The sequence below is a fragment of the Molothrus ater genome, chromosome 18 (genome assembly GCF_012460135.2).
Source record: "Molothrus ater isolate BHLD 08-10-18 breed brown headed cowbird chromosome 18, BPBGC_Mater_1.1, whole genome shotgun sequence".
NCBI lineage: Eukaryota > Metazoa > Chordata > Aves > Passeriformes > Icteridae > Molothrus > Molothrus ater.
In genome coordinates, this window is record NC_050495.2 from 14,257,365 (window position 1) to 14,279,045 (window position 21,681).

General features: G+C 52.0%; 1 protein-coding gene across 1 annotated transcript in view; it reads left to right on the forward strand.

Annotated features, from left to right (window-relative positions):
- POLE (DNA polymerase epsilon, catalytic subunit) overlaps positions 1 to 21,223 on the forward strand; it is a 33,710-nt gene extending 12,487 nt beyond the window's left edge. Inside the window, exons 18-48 of the mRNA XM_036393286.1 lie at positions 44 to 190; positions 773 to 918; positions 1,696 to 1,844; positions 2,209 to 2,301; positions 2,972 to 3,116; positions 3,574 to 3,731; positions 5,675 to 5,870; positions 8,042 to 8,256; positions 8,515 to 8,617; positions 8,814 to 8,894; positions 8,971 to 9,093; positions 9,181 to 9,399; positions 9,720 to 9,929; positions 11,088 to 11,231; positions 11,559 to 11,699; positions 13,924 to 14,077; positions 14,158 to 14,264; positions 15,271 to 15,447; positions 15,828 to 16,051; positions 16,199 to 16,419; positions 17,014 to 17,218; positions 17,620 to 17,793; positions 18,060 to 18,185; positions 18,671 to 18,803; positions 18,892 to 19,081; positions 19,170 to 19,301; positions 19,407 to 19,600; positions 19,796 to 19,996; positions 20,275 to 20,400; positions 20,526 to 20,615; positions 20,849 to 21,223. Coding sequence (XP_036249179.1) covers positions 44 to 190; positions 773 to 918; positions 1,696 to 1,844; positions 2,209 to 2,301; positions 2,972 to 3,116; positions 3,574 to 3,731; positions 5,675 to 5,870; positions 8,042 to 8,256; positions 8,515 to 8,617; positions 8,814 to 8,894; positions 8,971 to 9,093; positions 9,181 to 9,399; positions 9,720 to 9,929; positions 11,088 to 11,231; positions 11,559 to 11,699; positions 13,924 to 14,077; positions 14,158 to 14,264; positions 15,271 to 15,447; positions 15,828 to 16,051; positions 16,199 to 16,419; positions 17,014 to 17,218; positions 17,620 to 17,793; positions 18,060 to 18,185; positions 18,671 to 18,803; positions 18,892 to 19,081; positions 19,170 to 19,301; positions 19,407 to 19,600; positions 19,796 to 19,996; positions 20,275 to 20,400; positions 20,526 to 20,615; positions 20,849 to 20,962 — 4,838 coding nt within the window. The 3' untranslated portion in view covers positions 20,963 to 21,223. The remainder of the gene's footprint in view (positions 1 to 43; positions 191 to 772; positions 919 to 1,695; positions 1,845 to 2,208; positions 2,302 to 2,971; positions 3,117 to 3,573; positions 3,732 to 5,674; positions 5,871 to 8,041; positions 8,257 to 8,514; positions 8,618 to 8,813; positions 8,895 to 8,970; positions 9,094 to 9,180; positions 9,400 to 9,719; positions 9,930 to 11,087; positions 11,232 to 11,558; positions 11,700 to 13,923; positions 14,078 to 14,157; positions 14,265 to 15,270; positions 15,448 to 15,827; positions 16,052 to 16,198; positions 16,420 to 17,013; positions 17,219 to 17,619; positions 17,794 to 18,059; positions 18,186 to 18,670; positions 18,804 to 18,891; positions 19,082 to 19,169; positions 19,302 to 19,406; positions 19,601 to 19,795; positions 19,997 to 20,274; positions 20,401 to 20,525; positions 20,616 to 20,848) is intronic.
- Positions 21,224 to 21,681: the final 458 nt, after the last annotated feature.

Here is a 21,681-nt window from a genome sequence, read left to right on the forward strand (position 1 = left end):
CCTGCTTCTCCTCTGAGAGACTGATCACTGCCCTCCTCTGCAGTGCCTGCCAGCCGCAGTGAGTACCACCGCATCCAGCAGCAGCTGGAGTCGGAGAAGTTCCCTCCCTTGTTCCCTGATGGACCACCCCGTGCCTTCCATGAGCTTTCCCAGGAAGAACAAGCCAAATATGAGAAAAAGCGCCTAGCAGGTAAAAAAATCAAGGTCATGATCCTGGCAGTGTTTTACAACGTGGACCACGAGCGGTATTCAGCAGTAGTGACCCCTTCCAGGGCTGTGGGGTGAGGTCAGGCTGGTCTCAGAACATCTCCAGGATCCCAACAGACTCATGCGTGCTTCCTACAAGGAGCCAGGCACTGATACCTCTGTCAGTGGTACCCCTTTCTCTTGGAGAGCCATGGATTTTAGCTGAAATATGAATGGCTCCATTTTTTTGTCAGGCTGCTAAATAAAGCCAGTTAATGAAAGAGAATCATCACATTATCCTATCGCCTGGAGGGAAGCTGTCCAGCAGAACCACCCAACTGGCTGAGGGCAGAGCCTGGGTTTGTAGCTGGGCCATATGATTAGTTTGTTTACCCCCTAGCCCTCCACCTCCATAAAGAGGTGCTGCATCTTTCCATACTGGGATCTTCCTCTCCCTTTGCAGTGGGACTGTCCCCCCACTCACCCATGCCTTATGCTTAGCTGCCTCCCTATCCCTACTCTGTTCATCCCTCTGTAGCAGGGCAGCCATCCCTGACAACCTCCCTCTGCCTCCTCCCTTGACCAGATTACTGCCGCAAGGCGTACAAGAAGATCCATGTCACCAAGGTGGAGGAGCGAGTCACCACCATCTGCCAACGAGAAAACTCTTTCTACGTGGACACGGTGCGAGCATTCCGGGACCGCCGATATGAGTTCAAGGGGCTGCACAAGGTACCAGGCTTGGGTGCTGGTCAAATTGTCTTGCCAAGCCTGGGGACCTCTTGTGCCTTGCTGAAAACTTTAAAGGATTACTCTGTTGGCTTCCCACTGATAGAGGGCAGGGTTGTATTGATTATTGGGAAGAAAAACTTCCCTGTGAGGGAGATAAGGTGCTGGCACAGGTTGACCAGAGAAGCTGTGGCTGGCCCATCCCTCCAAGTGTCCAAAGCCAGTTGGGTTAGATGGGACTTAAAGCAACCTAGTCTAGTAAAAAGGTGTTCCTGCCCAAGGCAGGGAGTGGGATGAGATGAGCGTTAAGGTGCCTTCCACCCCAAACTATTCTAGGAGGCCCAGGGGCTCTGTGTCTGGCAGAGTTAATTAAAGAGCCTGTTGCTTTGCAGTTCCTCCCTGTTGCCTCTTTTGCCATGACTCCCAGGCCTGACAGAGAGGCTTTTCCTACACTGGTGGTTCTGTTGTTAGCTGGGCGTGATGGATTGCATCAGGCAGTGTATTGAGTTCTTCCCTGCACACATATGGTGCAGCACAGCTGGTGCTGCTTGAATTCCGCTCAATGATGGGAGCTGCAAGTCTCTTCTGACAACTGACAAAGTGCCTCTGGCCAACCCCTCCTGTGCTGCAAAAGAAAATGGGATGTTTGACTCATGATGCTGATCTTTGGCAAAGATATTCCTGTAGAGCTGCAATGCTATGCTGGGACTGAGTGGAAACCAGTTGGGTGCCGCAAGCAGTGATATGTGGAATTGTCCTGACTCTGCCCTTGGCATGCAGGTGTGGAAGAAGAAGCTGTCTGCAGCAGTGGAGACCGGAGATGCCTCTGAAGTGAAACGCTGCAAGAACATGGAGATTCTCTATGACTCCCTTCAGCTGGCCCACAAGTGCATCCTCAACTCCTTCTATGGATATGTCATGCGGAAAGGGTAAGTCTCCCCTGAGCCATCCAGGATCCTCTAGAGAGGACCCTTGGAAACCAGGATTGTCCTGCTGCGGTAGTCACTTCCTGAAGCACCAAGATGAGAGTAGGTCCTGCCTGTAATACTCTTCTCTTGCTTCTACCCACTACTTCTCATCCTGGAGACTCTTACCAGACATTAAATGATGGAAATCTTGTCAGTAAGTGGGTTTTCAGCTTTTCTGGAGCATGATAAGTATAGAATTTCATAGGAGAACAATGCCCAGTGTTGTGTTTCTTGCCCTTCTTCCCCTAGAGATCCTCCTGCCCCTCCATAGCTGGGTTTTGGAGGGGGTATGTCATTGTTTTAACTGTGACTCCTCTGCTCACAGAGCTCGCTGGTACTCCATGGAAATGGCTGGCATTGTCTGCTTCACAGGGGCAAATATCATCACCCAGGCCAGAGAGCTGATCGAGCAGATTGGGTAAGTGTGCTGAGCTGAAGAAGGTCCATCTGCATCTAGGACAGATGTGGGAGCCTGTTAAACACTCGAGTTTTCAGAGAGATGGAACACATTTCCTGTGAGGAAGAAGGGCTGAGAAAGCTGGGGGTTTTCATCCTGGTGAAGAGAAGGCTCCAGGGAGACCTTAGAGCCCCTTTAAGTGCTTAAAGAGATTCCAAGAAAGATGCAGACAGATTTTGGGCAACAGCCAGGAGTGGTGGAACAAGAGGGAGTGGCTTCCCATTGCCAGAGAGCAGGGTTAGATGGAATATTGGGAAGAAATACTCTGCACAAATTGCCTGGAGAAGCTGTGGCTGCCCCTGCATCCCTGGAAGTGTTTCAAGGCCAGGTTGGACAGGGCTTGGAGTAATCTGGTCTAGCAAAAGTTGTCCCTGCCCATGACACAGAGTTGTTGGAATGTGATGAGTTTTAAGGTCCCTTCCAACCTCAAGTGATCTGTGATTCTCTGATTCTATGAGCATTCAGATTCCTGACACTGCTGTTGTATTTGAGGATTCACTTTGCAGAAAGGAACAGTGGATGGAACAGGCTGCTGCTTAGTAGAGGACACAGAACTGATCCTTGCCTCCCATCCACTCTGCTCCTGACAGTGGCCTTCCTTCCTTCTTTCCTTCCTTCCTTTCTTCCCTAGGAGACCTCTAGAACTGGATACCGATGGGATTTGGTGTGTCCTTCCCAACAGTTTCCCAGAGAACTTTGTCATCAAGTCAACCAATATCAAGAAGCCAAAAGTAACCATCTCTTACCCAGGTGCCATGCTGAACATCCTCGTGAAAGTGAGTCTGGCACCTGTCCAGGCCAGCTCTGCAGCCTGGGAAAAGGAGATGGAGAGCTGATGAGTTGGGAGAACCCCTCTTCCATCTCCACTCCCTATGCAGTGGGTGAGATGTTGGGGGTGATGGCCCTGGAGAGCATCTGAGTGGAGAAAGAGGCTCAATATCCTCCCCAGAGAGGGGGGTCTGTAAGAGGCCAGGGTAGGGAGTCCAGCACAGGGTCTAAACCTATGCTCTGCTTACTCCAGGCTCTATAAGAGAAGAAAATATCATTTTAGGGTCCAAAGCCTTTTTCTTCTCAACAGGCAGGAAAGGTGCTTTGACTTTTGAGTCCTAAATTGTGCTATAGCTCCCAGAGGCTTGCTCAGGTGTCCCTTTGGGCAGGGTGTGTCCCAGGGGCATCCCCTAGTGTGACCTGATAGCTGTAGATTGAAACTGTTCTCCTGGGGCTGTGCCACAGGAAGGCTTCACAAATGACCAGTACCAGGAGCTGCAGGATCCAGCCTCACTCACCTACATCACGCGCTCAGAGAACAGCATCTTTTTTGAAGTGGATGGTCCATACCTGGCTATGATCCTTCCAGCCTCCAAAGAGGAGGGCAAGAAGCTGAAAAAAAGGTGAGATTTCAAAGCTTGAAATATTGTCTCTTCCCCTGAGTTGAAAGACTAAAGATCTCGTTGCCTTTGTACATGTGGGGCATGTTGGTCCTTGCCTCCAGAGCCAGCAGCATTTGACTCACTGGCTTAAAATTACAAGTTCCTTATGTCAGATCATTGAACGTAGCTACTACAGCAGTAAATTTTAGCAGGTAACAGGAAAATTACATTTCTCCAGCCTAGTGGCGTCTGCCTGTTTGGCTCTGAGGTGTGCAGGAGAACATTGACTTTGCTTCTGAGGATTTCTAATACTGCTTCTATTCAATCCAATCTGTTTAAACTTTGCAGTTCCTGCCTTCCTATTTTTCAAGTGTTAACTGACTTCCAGTAACACTTCTCCTATGTATTTCCCCCTCTCTCTCCATCTGTAAGTAGGATTGTTTCTGCCATTACTGTCACATTATAGGACAGTTGTACCCAAACTTCACTGATTTCTCAACGACCACCAAGAATGTGAGCTAGAGCACTAACATCCATTATTTTGGGTGGCAGCCCACAGACCTGGATCTGACTCCAAAACATGCAGTTGCTGTCCCCAGCACTCTCTGTCCTCACAATTCTGAACATTTTTGTGCTTAATCCCTGACAGGACAAGGTTCAGCACACACCATTCCCTACCAGTGCCCCTCTCCAGGCATTCAGACCCTTCTGCAGGAGTCAAAGTGTTGCTCAGCTCTGAGTGGGCTGTGTTTGTACTACTCCCCTCAGGAGCTCTGGATTCCTATAGTTTAGGTGTCTAAGAAAGGGCATTTATTTCCTGGTCACTCTCCAAGCACAGCAGCCTGGAGATGGCTGCAGGCACGGTGGTCGGTGGAGGAAGGCAAGGTTGTGCTGTTGGGAATGGGTGCTGTGGGTAGGTGGGGGAAGGGCTGGCCAAGCAGGTTTGAGCATCCCCTCTTCTCACTGGTTATTCCCACAATGGTGGTTTGGGTTTGTTTTTTTTTTTTGAGACATACAGATAATTTTCAGGGCTGTAAAAGGCAAAACAATGCAAGAAAAGAAAAGGCAAGAGGGAGGAATGTTCCCTTAAAAGTGTGTCATGGCTGCATCCAGTTTTCTCTCAACCTCTCTGCCAGCATTGGAGTTGCCAGTTTCCTGCTTTCTAAATCTCTTCCTAATATCTTCATTTCCCCTCTTGGGCTCTCATCTCCTTCCCTTACAACAATTAAAGTCACTCCTCACCCTCAGTGCTGCATCAAGGTTTGGCGTGCTCAGCACAAGAAATCATGGAGCTGCTGGATTGAGTCCAGAGGAGGCCGTGGAGATGCTCCAAGGGCTGGAGCCCCTCTGCTCTGGAGCCAGGCTGGGAGATCTGTGGGTGTTTACATGGGGAAAGCTGCAGAGAACGCTCAGAGCCCTTCCCAGGGCCTAAAGGGGCTCCAAGAGAGCTGCAGGGGGACTCTGGACAAGGGCTGAGAGGGAAAGGACAAGGGGGAATGGCTTCCCACTGCCAGAAAGCAGGGTTAGATGAGATATTGGGAAGGTATTCTTGTCTGTGAGGGTGGTGCAACACTGGCACAGGATGCCCAGAGAAGCTTTGGCAGCTCCACAGTGTTCCAGGCCAGCCTGGACAGGGCTTGGAACCACCTGGCCTAGTGGAAGGTGTCCTGCCCATGGCAGGAGCATGGGATTGGATAATCTTTAAGATCACTTCCCCTGTGGTTCAATGAGTCAGTGTGGATGATCTGGGTCAAGAGCTGAGGTCCTTTTCTAGACCAAGGTAAAATGGTTGCTAGAGAAGCTGTAGATACTTGAGATTATCCAGGTGCAGCTGTGGCTCATTTGAACATGCTGGATAGTGGCACAAAGGCATGGGGAGAAGCACCCTGGCTGGAAGGACACCGGTGGCACCCTGAGGGATGTGTCCCTTGGTGTAGGCCAGGTTTATTCACACTCTCTCCTAGGTATGCCGTGTTCAACGAGGATGGGTCCCTGGCTGAGCTGAAGGGGTTTGAGGTGAAACGCCGGGGAGAACTGCAGCTGGTGAAGATATTCCAGTCATCTGTGTTCGAAGCCTTTCTGAAAGGGAGCACCCTGGAGGAGGTCTATGCTTCCGTGGCCAAGGTGGCCGATTACTGGCTGGATGTGCTTTACAGCAAGGTAGGCACAGCTCAGCAAGTCTGCACTCCAAGGTGGAGCCTGGGAAGGAGCATCTGAGTTGGTCAGGCACTGTGGGAGGGTGGACTTTGCTTGCACAGATTCAGTGGTCTCCTGTGCCACTTTAACACTCAGTCACTTTACAGATGACACTGAGCTGGGTGGGAGTGTGGATCTACTGGAAGGCAGGAAGCCCTGCAGAGGGAACTGGACAGGCTGGATCCATGTGCCAAACCCAGTGGTGTGAGGTTCAACAAGGTCAAGTGCCAGGTCCTGCACAGGGGTCACAGCAACCCCGTGGAATGCTCCATGCTGGGGGCAGAGGCTCTGGAAAGGCACCTGACAGGAAAGGATCTGGGGGTGCTGATCAAGAGTGACTAAACACATGCCCAGGTAGACAAGAAGGGCAATGGTACCTGGCCTGTACCAGCCATAGCATGGCAAACAGCACCAGGGCAGTAACCATCCCCCTCTGCTGGACACTGGTGAGGCACCTTGAACCCCTCATGACAAGAAAGACATTGAGGGGCTGGAGCATGTCCAGAGAAGGGAAAAGAGCTGGGGAAGTGGCTGGAATGCAAGTCTAATGAGGAGCAGTTGTGGGGGCTCAGCCTGGAGAAGAGGAGATTCAGGGAGGACATTCTTACTCTACAACTCCCTGACAAATAGGACGGAACCACGTGGGACGTTCAACTGCCACAATCCATGTACAACTCCCAGCATGGGAGTTGGGCACTTCTCCCAGGGAACAGGATTAGAGGAAATGACAGGAAATGACAGGATTAGAGGAAACAGCCTCAAATTGCAGCAGGGGAGGTTTAGGTTGAGTAATAAAGAAAATTTCATCTCCAAAAGGATTGTACAGCTCTGACACAGTCTGCCCATGGCAGTGGTGGAATCCCTATCCCTGGAGGAATGTATAAGCTGTGTGGATGTGACACTTGTGTACATGGTTAGTGGTGGCTTTGGTACTGCTGGGGGAATGGTTTGACTTGGTGATACTAGAGGGCTTTTCAACCCAAATGATTCTGTGATTCTGTGAGATAAGGGGGTGAGAGGGAACAAGGGTCCTAACTGGGACCTGCTGGTCCAGGGGCATGATGTTCATCATAAATTCTCATCAGGTTGAACAAAGACACCGGTCACTTGTCAGGAACTCTTTACTTTTTATTGTACAGTCGCTGTAACTCCAGCAACCAGCCCACTGCATCAACTCAAAAGGTGTTAGTCAACAAGCCACTTCTTACAATAGACTTCCACGAGAGTGGCAGCAAACAAGCCCTTAATTTTTCAATAAGCTCTCAACTCCCACCACAAGCTCCTCAAAATGCACTGGCTCACAAGCCACAATAGACCACCAGTATTCAATGGTACTGGCTAACAAGCTGCAACACACCATCACACAAAGGTGCTGGTGCATGAGCCACAACACCACTACTCAAAGGTCCTGGCTAACAAGCCACAACACACCTTTACACAAGCTCCCCATTCCCACAACAGGGTTCAATACCAAGTATGAAGTAGAATATGATGGCCCTTTGCTCAAGCAAAGCAAGGGAAGAAAACAAAGAATATCACTAGTCCTTAGATCTGTGTTGGTCTTGCTTTGGTCATGCCATATGGATGGTCGAGAGCTGGGGCAAACAATGAGACAAAGAAAGTGGAAGAGAAAGAGAGGAGAAAAAGAAGAGAGGGGGACCTATTCATGCACAGCAAGCCCTTCTTCTGGATGTGTGTTGGAGAGGGGACTAAGCCTGAGTCTTAAGGCATAGCAGGGAATTGGCTCAGAACAGCACTGCCACACCTCTGTGGGATGCTCTCTTCCAATCACACCTTTCCTGTAGCAATACTCAGAATGTTTGAGACAAAACATGTTTAGTTCTGATCCTCTAGTCCTTAGTTTTGTGATGCTGTTTTATAACAAATTCTTGGTGAGCCTAGCTTTGTATGCACAACACAAAGCTGTACTGCCACAGCTGGGCTGATGCAATTGATGCCAACCTGAAACCCACACACCCTCTTTTCTATAGATCCCACTGGCAGCTGCACCAGGAAGCAATTCCCAGGCTCCCAGTAAAGAGACACAGCAGCTGTGTATGGTGTTCCCTCTTTCTAACAGCAGCAAAGTTTGATCATTAGTTCTTGCTGACTTTGGGCTTTTCCCTGGCCTTCAGGCTGCCAACATGCCTGATTCAGAGCTGTTTGAGCTCATCTCAGAGAACCGGTCCATGTCACGCAAACTGGAGGACTACGGGGAGCAGAAGTCCACCTCCATCAGCACTGCCAAGCGCCTGGCAGAGTTTTTGGGGGACCAGATGGTGAAGGATGCAGGACTGAGCTGCCGTTTCATCATTTCCAAGAAACCAGAAGGGTCTCCCGTCACCGAGAGGTAACCCCACCTGGAGGGGCCAGGGCTTCTGGCAGGGTGTGAGAAACCCAAGAGGGGATGCACAGGCAGCAAGAAGGGAGGGAGGTGGAATACATGGCCAGGTGATCACCTGAATCTGGCATAGGCCATGAGCAGGGCAGTGGGTAACACTGGACAGCCCAGTGGCCTCATAGGAGTTTAGGAGAAGCCTGGAGGATCTCCACAGGCTGGGAAAGTAGATTGTGGGGTGCTGGGACATTCATTCCCTGCCTTCTTCAGGGCCATCCCCCTTGCCATCTTCCAAGCTGAGCCCAGTGTGCGCAAGCACTACCTCCGGAAATGGCTGAAGAGCCCCTCGCTGCAGGACTTCAACATCCGTGCGGTGAGTGAGGCATCCCAGCAGATGACACCACATCTGGGACATGGGTTCATCCTGTTGGAGAGACAGCCTGGGTGGTGGCTTCCTGTGCTCACAAAGCAGGGGGCTGGGGTGAGGGTGCTACTGGGATGTTTGATCCTGTGTCTGGAGGCCCTTCTGCTTGGCTTTCTTCTCTGCCCAAGCTCTGCCCTCTTTCCAGATCCTGGACTGGGACTACTACATTGAGAGGCTGGGCAGCACCATCCAGAAAATCATCACCATTCCTGCAGCCCTGCAGCAGGTATAGGGCAGTGAGGGGGTGGACAGGAGGAAGGATTTCTGCAGGGGACTCAGTGTGATTTGGAGCTATTCTGCAGGTAAAGAACCCGGTGCCACGGGTCCGACACCCAGACTGGCTTCACAAGAAGCTCCTGGAGAAGAATGATGTGTACAAACAGAAAAAAATCAATGAGCTTTTTGTTTCAAAAGGCAAGAAACAGGTAAAGAGGGGGAGGGAAAGGTGCTGGCAGTGCCAGTGGGGCTTTTCTCTTGCAGCCCCCATCCTCCTGCTCTCCTTGCTCTCTCAGATTCTTGCCAACCCGCCTGTGGAGGGGACACCCAGCTCACAGGTCAGTGACATAGAGGACTTAGGGGCTGTCAAGATCCCTCTGCCACTGGTTCCCATTGCAAATAAGCGGAAGCGCATCCCTGCAGCAGAGGAAAGCCAAGAGCTGTCCCAGGACCTGGAGCTGTCCCAGTCCTGGCGAGAGATCCTGGGCCCACCTCCGTCCCTTGGCACCACCAAGGTAGGTGAAGCAGATTGTGCAGGGGATGCCCCAGGATTGTACTCATCCATCCAAGCTTGGGTACTTCCAGGAGCAAGCTGTGGGTTTCACAGCTGCACTCTGAGAACCCACACTCTGAACACACATGGTTCTGGGATACAAAGAGAAATACAACCAGGAGACAGAAAAGCAATCACTGATAGAGAAAGGGGGGTGGTGGCTTCACAGCTGGGGCAGAACATGATGTGTGAGACTGGGGGCTGGAGGCCTAGGCTGTATGGTATGATGTTGTGGGGCTGGGATGCTTTTGCTGATTTCTTTCTTACGGTCACCCCACTCAGGAGGAGCGTCTGGTCTGGCTGCGCTTCCACCAGAAGAAGTGGGAGCTGCAGGCTCGGCAGCGGCAGGAGCGGAGGAAGAGGCGGCGGCTGGAGGATGGTGAGGTGGTGGTGGGCAGAGGAGTGGTCCGCGATGCCCTCTCCAAAGGACTGAGCAGTTACCTGCGCCGGACAGCGCGCAGCATCCTGGACTTGCCCTGGCAGGTCGTGCAGGTACTGGGGAGGGGACCTGCCACAGAGCAGCTTGGGGCACAAGCCTCACATTTACACTCTGTGGTCAAACGGTGAAGTTCAGGAGCCCTGACCTACCCCATGTAAGTGTTAGCCCTGGGGAGCCCATGAGGGGCTGCAGAGCCTCAGACTCACACACATCTGGATGGAAACAGGTGTCTACAGAGTCATTCTTGGTGACTTTGAGATGCATGGGTAGATCTGCTGGTGGAGCAGCTCTAGTTCAGCCTGCGGGCAGCACTGTGCAGTCACAGAACAGCAAAAACATCAGCTGAGGCTGGGGCAGCTTTCATGTCCCTCTGGTCTCACATCCTGCTCAGTCAGGGCCACCCAGAGCTGAGGTCTCAGGACCATGTCCTGGAATATCTGCAAGGATGGAGAGCACCACTTCCATCCATAGGCAACCTGGACCAGGTTCACCTTCATAGGGAGGAAGTTTCTGACATGCAGAGGAACCCTCCTGCATTCTGCTTTGTGCCTATGATGTCTAGTCCTGTCACTGGGCACCACTGGGAAGAGTCAGGTTCTGTCCTCTCTGCACTTCCCATTGGGTATATATATATGTGGATGAGATCCCTCTGAGCTTTTTCTGCTCTGAGATAGACAGTCCCAGTTCTGCCAGTCTTCCCTGATATGAAAGATGCTCCAATCCTTTCTTCCTCCTTGTGGCTCTTCACTCTATTCCTTATGTCCATGTCCTGTGTTAAGGAGCCCAGCACTGGGCACGGGATTCCAGTGGTGCGTAGAAGCCGACAATGTACAAATGAAGAGGTGGGGTGGTGTCATCCAGGTGTTTTTACAAACCTTTGTTATGTGTGGCCACCTAAGCCCAGCCCCTGTCACCCACTTCATCCTCCAGAAAGGTGTCAGAGCTGCAGGTCCAGGACTTCAAGTGACTTGGATGACAATCCCTGGAGCTGGTTGGCCAGCCTGAGGCAGAGTTTTCTTCATGGTGCCCTGGGACAGTGGCAGGACACAGGGACTCCAGAGCTGAAAGCGATGACTCGCTAAACGCCCACTTTGGTTTTAGCCACCAACTGACCATATAGATTCCCCCAGAGCGCTCTGTAGTGTAGATGTAAGCACTGATGGCATGTTGGATCTCCTGCTACCACTGACCTCGTGCCCCATGTCCTGCAGATCGCTGAGACCAGTCAGCCTGGGCTGTTCCGGCTATGGGCGGTGATAGGGAGCGACCTGCACTGCATCAAGCTGAGCATCCCCCGTGTCTTCTATGTCAACCAGCGTGTCCCAAAGCCTGAGGAGGGAACAGCCTACAGGAAGGTGAGGACCTACCCCTTCTGGAAGGGGAAACAGCTGCTTGCCCTGAGGTAAGGCACTTCACCTCCCTGTAAGCAGGAGTTACAAGCATCTGCCACGCAACACCTCCTGCCCCATGGATATCCCTCATCCAGGCCCTAGTCCCTCTGCTAATTCCAGTCTGCCTGGAAATCAAGTTCTCTGTTAAAGGAATTTGTAACGTGCATGAGCATAACCCACTGATTTCCTTAGGAGAGGGCACCAGGAGCTGACCTGGCTCAGAGCCTGGCTCCTGGCAGTGGTGCCATGTGGTGGGATGTGTCCCAATTATCCTGTCCCTTACCTTGGCAGGTAAACAGAATCCTGCCCCGCTCCAACTTAGTTTACAACTTGTACGAATACTCTGTTCCTGAAGACATGTACCAAGAGCACATCAACGAAATCAATGCAGACCTCTCTGCTCCGGACATCGAGGGAGTGTATGAGACACAGGTAACTCCTTCAGGTGCTCATCTTTAAGGGTTGCTGAGCAGTAGCTTGTTAGTCTGAGTTCCAGTGGTGAGACACCAAAAATCCAAGACCCTGGGCATTGTCCAGGAAACTGGTAATTATGCTCATATGGACAGAAGTGCTGGGTATCAGTACATGGATTACAGTATGTTGAGAAAGGGACTTCAGTTTATTTGGAGTTAGAAAACTTTGGGGAAAGAAATTGAGAGCTTCCTCTAAACGAATCCTGACCCAGCCTGCTGATATTGTAACCAGGAAAGAGAAAGGGCATTTGGAGTAAAGGTGGGGAAAAACCAACATATGTGAAGTGATACATAGGTCTGAGTGCCATGTCCTCTAAAACAAGGTTGTAAAAGCTTTAGATAAAAGAACAGCCTATAACTTGAAAGTTTGGGAAGAGCAAGAACAACCTAAATGAAATTCTGTAGAAAGCAATGAGGCTAAAATTCAATTTGCCAAAGCTGAGAATGAAGGTGGGAACCTGGGATGCTTGCTTCCAGTGAGGATACTGGTTTGTCCAGCAGATCAAAACCTGATGACAGGAATTTAACGAAGAAGGTATTGTAGTGAAAAGACATGGCCTGTATGGAAGTGGCAGAATAGACCACACCATTGTAAGAGTGGAGTTAAAGAAAGCATGAACGCTGGTGAATTTGATACTGAAATGCACCATAGGATTGTTATGGATGAAAAGTCCTGAGTAGGACAAGCTTTGCTGTGACCAGAGGTGCCACTGGCCATGAAATGCTTTCTGAGGTGCAGGAGGCTGCAAGGGCAAAAAGATCATCACATAGCTGGGAGACTTGCTACTCAAGTTGCTGGTATAACCTATGAAGCATTCCAGTGGGACATAGTTGAAGAAAACTTTTTTATTCACCTTAAGTTTCTACTTTTGAAAAATTTGAAGAAAGGTCTCTCAAGGCAAGGCACAACACTTAATGATTACGTGGAGGCTGTGAAATCCTATGGTGATGTAAAAGGTTGAACCATATATGCCATCATCAATTGAAAATGGTCCCCACCAAACCCTACTGAGGTTAAGTAAGCAGCACTCAAAACATACTTCAGATTACTTGTCTGAAGTGACTGGCTTGTACCCAAATTCTTTATATCTATAGACCTTCCTCTAGAAAAACCTGAGTCTTCTCCACTCTAGTAGAGTTTAATAAGTGGGAAGAGGAAAAACCAAGAAGTTTAGAGAAAATTAAATGAGCAGCTGAAGTAAAACAAAGGGCATGGAGAAGTTTTAAAGATATGAAGGGATTTAGGTAGTCATGGGGTACCAGCATTTGTCATCTGAGGGGAGGTTGAGTGATTTGGACTGTGCAGCCCAGAAGAGGCTCAGGGGACCTGCTTGATGGGAAGAGTGGAGAAGAGGCTCTGCTCTGGCACCCAGGAAAGAATGGGCAACAGTGGACACAACCTAAAACATGTAAATTCAGTGTAAATGCCAGAAAAAACTTCTGCAAATATCGTTGAGCAGGTTGCCCAAGGGGATGTGGAGTTTCCATCCTCAGAGACGTAGTTAACTCAGCTGGACACTGACCTGGGCAAGGAAAGCTCTGTCTTGATCTTTAAACATCTGCAGTGCAGTTCTGATCATTATCCCAAAAAATGCATCAGGACTAACAGAGGGATGCAAGGGAGGGAACAGTTTGCCCTCAGGGATGAAACTTAGATGGGAATGCTTCATCTTGCTGAAGAGATGTGAGGGGCCTCTACAACTAAAACTAGCACAAGGGAAGAGTAATTAGGCAACAAATGTTTATTGCTTCTCACTAGTTTTGGACCAGGTTCCTCAGCAAGCCATTCAAGAGTCTCCAACAGCAGTGGACTTGACAGCTACTGGGTTAATAAAACAGGATGGATCTGTGGTGAATCTCCCACCATGCTCCATTATCTGGAGGTTCAAATGGAGCCCCTGCCTCAGAGTGACAGACCACAAGTTGCAGAGCAGCAAGATTGCCCAAATATTGCTCCACATGTCCTCCAAAGTACCTTGATGATAGGGTCTGGGCGTAGATAGGAAGATGTGGATTTTGAGATACCTGTTCTATACCTTTAGCAAGGCTGATAGTACCAAACTCATGCCAAGGCACCTCAGATATGTGCTACCTGTGGCTTTTAATCTGGGTTATTCTAGGTCTGCAACCCCAAGAAGAGCTTAGTAGCAGTTGTTCCATCACATCTCTCCCCATCATTCCAGGTGCCACTGCTATTCCGTGCCCTGATCCACCTGGGCTGTGTGTGCATGGTCAGCAGGCAGCTTGTCCGGCACCTGGCAGGGCGAGAGGCTGAAACCTTCAACATTGAGCACCTGGAGATGCGCTCACTGGCTCAGTTCACTTACCTGGAGCCAGGTGAGGCATCCTGGGAGAGGGGCTCCTGGGGCACCTGGCACCCATGGGTACCACTGATGCTCTGTGCTCTATGTCCCCAGGAAGCATTCGCCACATCTACCTGTACCACAGCTCCCAGGGCAGCAAGGCAGTCCTGGGCCTCTTCATCCCCTCCCAACGCAAGGCTGCTGTCTTTGTGCTGGACAAGGTAAGGAGGGCTGTGGAGAGTGGAAAATTAGGGGTGCTGATGGCTGGACATGCCCTGGCCATGTGCCCTGATAGCCCTCATGTCCTGAACTGATCCCCACAGCAGGGAAGGGAGAGATTCTGCCCCTCTGCCTTGCTCAGGTGAGACCCCACATGCAGAGCTGCCTCCAGCCTGGGGTTTGCAACATAGGAATGATGTGGAGCTGCTGAAGTAAGTTCAGAGGAGGCCACAGAGATGCTCTGATGAAGGCTGGAGCACTTCTGCTTTGTAGACAGGCTGGGAGAGCTGGAGGTGTTGAACCAGGAGAAGAGAAGGCTCCAGGGAGACCTTAGAGCCCCTTCCAGTGCCTAAAGAGAGCTGGAAAGGAACTTTGGACAAGGGATGGAGTGACAGAACAAGGGGGAATGGCTTCCCACTACCAGAGAGCAAGGTTAGGTGGAATATTGGGAGGAAATTGTTCCCTGTGGGTGTGGTGAGGCCCCGGCACAGATTTGCCAGCAAAGCTGTGGCTGCCCTATCCCCAGAAGTGTTTTCTAGGCCAGGTTGGATGGGGCCTGGAGCAACCTGGTCTAGTTGACCTCAGGTTGCACTAGGGGAGGTTTAGGATGAATGTTAGGAAAAACTTCACCAAAAGAGTTGTCAAGCCGTGGCATGGCTGCCCAGGACAGTGGTGGAGTCACCATCCCTGGAGGGATTTAAAAGATGTGAGGGTGTGGCACTTGGAGACATGGTTTAGTGGTGGCCTTTGGCAGTGCTCGGTGAACAGCTGGACTTGATCATAAAGGTATTTTCCAACCTAAACAATTCTGAGATTATGTATTATCTGTGGCAGGGGGTTGGACTAGACAACATTTAAAGGTCCCTTCCACCCCAGACCTGGTAGGGCCAGGCAGCAGGAGGTTTCTCCGTACATCACACATCCCTGCCAAGTTTTGGCAGGGCCCCTGGCACTGCACATCCCAGGGTTGCTCTCCCCCTGCTCTGACCTGGTCCCTCTTCCACCCAGGTACGCAGCAACCAGATGCCAAACCTCTCCACCTTGTTCTCAGTTGAGCGCGCAGCTCTGCTGGAAAAGGTGGGCAAGGAGCTGTTGCCCCCAGACAAACACACCTTTGAGGTGCGTGCTGAGACCGACCCCAAGGCCATCTACAGAGGTGTCCAGCGGCTGCTCTCGGGCTACAAGGTGAGATGAAGGTGTGGGGAAGGTTTCAGTGGGACCGTTTGGACTAAGGGAAGGATGCTGTGGAAGGCACTGTTACAGCAGTTCCAAGAACACCTGCTTGTAACTGCTGGACCCAAGGTCATGAAGTGGGTGCTTGTTTTGCTTGTGTGGGGCTTATCTGGGGCAGTGTCAGCAGCAAGGCCACCTCAGGATCTAGCTCCGTCCCTGCAATCAGCTGGAGAGCTGGTGTTGTTGAAGGTGGGTGCATGCTTCAGGAATGCTGGGGTGTGCTGTCTCAGAACCGTGGGGACCTGCTGTGGGTATGGAGCACCTGACACCACCAGCTTCCTATTGAGCAGGTGAGAGGTGCACCAGGACATGTCTCTTTCTTCTTGGTGCAGGATGAGCGCCGGGGCCCCACATTGGTGGCTGTGCAGTCCAACTGGGACCTGAAGCAGCTGGCAAGTGGAATCCCCATCATGGAGGAGTTCCCCTTGGTCCCCATCCGGCTGGTAGACGACATCAGCTACTCTGTCCTGGACTGGCAGCGCCATGCTGCCCGCCGCATGATTCGCCACTACCTCAACCTGGACACCTGCCTTTCCCAGGCTTTTGAGATGAGCAGGTACCCAGGGTGGCCATGTTCCCGTGAGGCTGCCATGCCCTCAGTGGGACCACAGGAGTTTCCTCACCCCTTGAGGGGATGGTCAGGGTCTCTGTTTTCCCTGCAGCCATGCTCATGCCAATGACCACTGATGTCTCTGTGCCTCAGGTACTACCACATCCCCATTGGAAACCTCCCTGATGACATCTCCACCTTCGGCTCCGACTTGTTCTTCTCACGCCACCTTCATCGTCACAACCACCTGTTGTGGCTGTCCCCCACAGCCCGCCCCGACCTGGGGGGGAAGGAGGCCGATGACAACCGCCTGGTCATGGAGTTTGATGAGAGAGCCTCAGTTGAGATCAACCACCCTGGCTGCTACTCCACAGGTGAAGAGGGAGGAAGGTGGTAGCACTGAATGGGGCAGAGCTGGATCCTGCTCTGTGAGTCCTGCAGAGGTGTGGATGCAGTCCCCAAAGAGTCTCTATGGTGACAGTTGTAACCAGCAGCTTTTGGGTTTCAGCATCTGTATGGGTAAGGAGGATGCTAAGGGCATGTCCTGGAGCAGGGAAGGCTCACCTGAAACATGTGCAGGCATCAAAATGGGGATTCTTTACCAATGACCAATGACAGCAGCACTTGACAGATCACCTGCAATGTTGTCAGCCCAAGGACAGCTCACTTGGTCATCACTGGTGATGCTGGGACAGACCTCTCAGGCAGCTTGAGTTCTTCTGAGGTCCACTGTCGCAGCCTCCAGGAAAACTGGTGGTCCCCAGAGGATCAGTAGGTCTGAGTCTTGTTGAAAGACAAGGCTCAATCAACACCTATGAAGGTCCAGTCATGCCTGTGAAAGCATCTGCCCTCTGAGTGCAGTAGCACCTCTAGATCACCCTGTACCTGTGAAAAGCACTTCTGGCAGAGCAGGAGGGTGTTCCTGGTCCTTTCCCTGCCTCCCTGCTGACAGCTGTGTCTGCTCTTAGTGTGTCTGGAGCTGGACATCCAGAGCCTGGCTGTGAATACCGTGTTGCAGTCTCACCACGTGAATGACATGGAAGGAGGCTCCAGCATGAGCATTAGCTTCGATGTGATTCAGCAGGCATCCCTGGAGGACATGGTCACAGGGAACCAAGCTGCCAACATCCCAGCCAGCTATGATGAAACTGCCCTCTGCTCCAACACTTTCAGGTGTGGCTTGAGAAACAGCAGGAAGTAGAGAGGTGGTCTCCATCCTGGCAGGTCCCCTTAGAGTCCTACTTCACTCCCTCCTGGCTTTAGCCTTTCCCCAGCAGTAGGGCTTGTAGGGTGGTGTAAGTACAAATCCATGCCTCCAGTGCATGGCAGGCATCTTCTCCAACACATTGGAAGTTCCTCAGAGCTGCCTGGTGCCTCAGCCAGCAGATGCAGGGGGATGTTGCTTTCTCCTTTGTTCATGCTCCACCAGGTTTTAGAGGCATATATGTGCTGAGGGCTGAAGAAGGGAGTTCCTGTTCTAAATCATCTAGTGTGCCCATAAATAGGTCTCTGTCAGGAAGGGGGAAGTGTTGCTGGTTGCTGGTGGGGTGATGCCAGTCTCTGCTCGTTGGCAGGATTTTGAAGAGCATGGTGGTGAGCTGGGTGAAGGAGATTACGCAGTACCACAATGCCTATGCAGACAACCAGGTCATTCACTTTTACCGCTGGCTCCGCTCTCCTTCCTCCCTGCTTTATGACCCAGCACTGCACCGCACACTCCACAACATGATGAAGAAGCTTTTCCTACAGTAAGTGAGGTCTTAAGTGTGCCAGTCTGGTGGATGGGGAATGGAGAGGCATGATGTTAGTGACCAGGATGCTGGCACCCACAGTGATCCTCCAGAAAGGTGGGCAGTAGGAGGGAACTCTCACCCTCTTTGGGTGACTTCCCTTGCCCAGTGTTGCTACATGTTGACTCTAGGCTGAGGAATCAACAACACATGCTCTTTGGGTCACGTATACCCCTCATGCATTGCTTTCCTGCCCACTGATGCCACCCTGTGCCCTGCTGCAGGCTGGTGGCTGAGTTCAAGCGCCTGGGCTCCTCTGTGGTCTATGCCAACTTCAACCGCATCATCCTCTGCACCAAGAAGCGGCACATTGAGGATGCCATCAGCTATATGGAGTATATCATCAACAGGTGAGGTGCACCTGGAGGTGGGGCTGGGGCAGGGCTCAAGACCAGGGAGGAGGATGCTGATTTTTTGTCTTCTAATGCGCCTCAAAACTGAATTTATTACTTTTTTTGGCAAAGCTATGGAAGGGACAAGGCTTCCTAGTTGTCTTGCTGTCATGCCTAGAGTAGTGATCTGTCCCTAGCTGCCTCTATGGGCAGTATTCCAAGTATACTCCTAGGATTCAATCCTGAAGAGACTTCAAGGAGAGCCTGAGATGCCCAGCAACTTGTCCCCTGGCTGGCTGTCCACATCCCAGCTGTGGTATAGGCACCTTGACACAAGAACAAAGAGCCAAGTGTCCTTGGGCATGACTTCCCCTGGGATCCCTAGCAGGTGCCCAGTGGGAAAGGGGACACTCCTCTATCCTGGCCAGCACCACCTCCCCACAGTGTCCCGTGGAGAAGAAATTATGCTGACACAGAAACTGACTGCAGTTTCCTCCCTCCAGCATCCACTCCAAGGAGATCTTCCACTCTCTGACCATCTCGTTCTCCCGGTGCTGGGAGTTCCTGCTCTGGATGGACCCAGCAAATTATGGAGGTATCAAGGGAAAAGTGGATTCTCGCATCCACTATGGGGAGGTAAGAGATGGAAAGCACCCTGTCCCTTGGGAGCAGAGTAGGGAGGTGTTGGCTGGGCATGAGAGACTGCTATGCATGTGACCCCCAGAAGGACACCAGGAAGACATTGGAGGAGGAGAGTGAGGAAGAGGAGGAGGAGGAGGAGGAGGTGGCGAGGGAAGAAGAGGAGGAGAAAGGGGAGCCAGATGTGGAGGAGCTGCTGGAGAATAACTGGAACATCGCGCAGTTCCTGCCCCAGGCCGGCTCCTGCCAGAGCTACTTCTTGATGATCATATCAGGTGAGCAGTATGGGGAGATGATGAGGTCATTGTGCCCCTCCGGTGCCAATTCTGGATAGGAGCCAGAGCCTTGCCTATGTCTTCCCAGCCTACATCGTGGCTGTGTACCACAGCATGAAGGAAGAACTGCGGCGTAACACTCCTGGGAGCACCCCCATCAAGAGGAGGAGCACCAGCCAGGTGTCCCAGGAGGCTCTGGGGGAGCTGAGGGCCATGCCTGGTGAGTACCAAGCCCCAGGGCAGCCCTGCTGCAGGTAGAGACACCCACCTTGCTTGCTCTACGTGCCACCAATCAGTTCAAACACTCTCTGCTTTACCCCTCTAGGCATGATAACCTTCTCACAAGATTACGTGGCCAATGAGCTCACCCAAAGCTTCTTCACCATCACCCAGAAGATCCAGAAGAAGATGGCTGGTTCCCAAAATGCCACAGAGCCCTCAGATATGTTCCCAGTCCTGCCTGGCTCCTACCTGCCACTCAACAACCCAGCTCTAGAGTTCATCAAATATGTCTGCAAGGTCAGTAGGGGTGGGCCAGGCTCCTTGGCTGAAGGATTGGGGTCTGAACTGAAATTCTGGTCCTTGTCCATTGCTGCAGCTTCTCCCAGGATGGATCTTTTTACTGGGTCCTGAATCTATATGAGGGTCACAAGGATCTGAGCTATCCTTAGAACAGTTTCTGCTGCTAGGCTCATCTGGCTTTTATCCTTGCAGGTCCTCTCCCTGGATGCCAACATAACCAACCAGGTGAACAAACTACGCCGGGACCTGCTGCGCCTCATCGAGGTGGGCGAGTTCTCAGAAGCAGCCCAGTTTCAGGACCCTTGCCGCTCCTATATGCTTCCTGAAGTCATCTGCAGGAACTGCAACTTCTGCAGGGATTTGGACCTGTGCAAGGACCCTGCCCTTTCCCAGGTGCAGCCTCTCTCCTAGGGACAATAGAGGCCCCAGTACAGCAATGCTGGAGGCCAGCCAATCATCTTACCCACTTTATCTCCCCTTTGTTTTGCAGCTCTGCCTGCTGTCCATGATCATCCTCTCCTAAAGCAAATTTTCTGTTCATCTTTTCTAGCTGCATGTGATGGATCTGAGCATGCTTGGGCTTTGGCTTATGTTCTGTCCTCTCCAGAAACAAGTTCCACTATCCCAGTGCATGGAACTTGCAGTGCTTACACCCCTCTTTTTGCCCCTAGGACAGGTCGGTGCTGCCCGGCTGGCTCTGCCCCAGCTGCCATGTGCAGTATGATACTGATGCCATTGAGATGGCACTGGTGGAAGCCCTGCAGAAGAAACTGATGGCCTTTGTGCTGCAGGACCTGGTAAGCACAGGGATCTCCCACTCTGCCCATTTCCCTGGTTGTCTGTGCCTGGACACATTAACTTTTCCACTGGCAGAAGAGCTTGGCCTCATCTCTTGACCCACCTGAACCTCCTTGGCCTCCAGGTGTGCAGAAAGTGTCACGGTGTGAAGGAGACACACATGCCTGTGTACTGCAGCTGTGCTGGAGACTTCGCCCTCACCATCTCCTCCCAGGTACTTCAACACCTGCCCAGTCCAGCCCCAGCCCAGCAGCTCAGTGAGGGGCCCTAAGGTGCCCTGTGCCTCCTCTGCCTCTGCTCTAACTGCACATCCTGCGGCACCTGAGAGACTGCTATGAGCACCTGCTGAGCTGCTCTCTGGCCAGCCCTGCCCAGCCACTCTGTCAGAGCCCCTGGCTGCCCAGGATGCTGGGTAGCCTCCTTCCCTCCCTGTTCTTCTCTCCCCAGGTCTTCATGGACCATGTCAGTGTCTTCCAGAACATTGCCCGACATTATGGCATGGCCTACTTGCTGGAAACCATTGAGTGGCTGCTGCACACCAACCTCCAGCTCCAGCAGTGAGGGCTGGGCTGCTCTTCCTGCCTACTCCATGCTCTCACATCCATGGAGAGTGGTACTGGACCCTCTTAGCCATGGGCCAGACCACAGAGACACTGCACAGCCCTCCTGCAGGGAGGGAAGAGGAGGAGAGCCATGCTTGGCACTGGGTTGTCTTTGCCTGGAGCTGCCTGGTGGGGGATTTGGGAGTTTCCAGTGGCTAGACTGGGTTCCACAGGTCTGTGCTGGCCCCAGGTGTAGTTTTAATTTTCAATTTCTGTAAATAAATGGGTGGTAGAAGGCAGGTGTCATTTTTAGGGAGGGAGGAATTCAGGGGCTGTGAGTGCCAGTGGCTGTGGCACCACCCATAGCCTGGGTCATACTGGTGGCTGTGGTACCACTGGCTTCACCCCATCCTCAGCCCAGCCCTTGCCAGCATGAGGCAGGCAGTGCCCACAGGTGCTGCCCACACCTGCCAGCAGGTCCTGCCTCTGGGCAGCTGGCTGCGGTGCGGTGACTTCCCTGTGCTAATGCGTTTGGGCATGCTTGGCCCAAGCACTTGTCAGCTCTCATTAAGGTACTAATGGGTCTGTCCAGTGAGGTGGGGGACCTGAGACCCTATACACATCCCTGCAGGACCAGCAGCCCATGGCTGGAGGCTGTACATCCCTGCCATGGCAGTGCAGGCTGGAGGATGGAGACACAGCCATCAGCTCTGACGCCCATGTCCCTCCATTTCACTG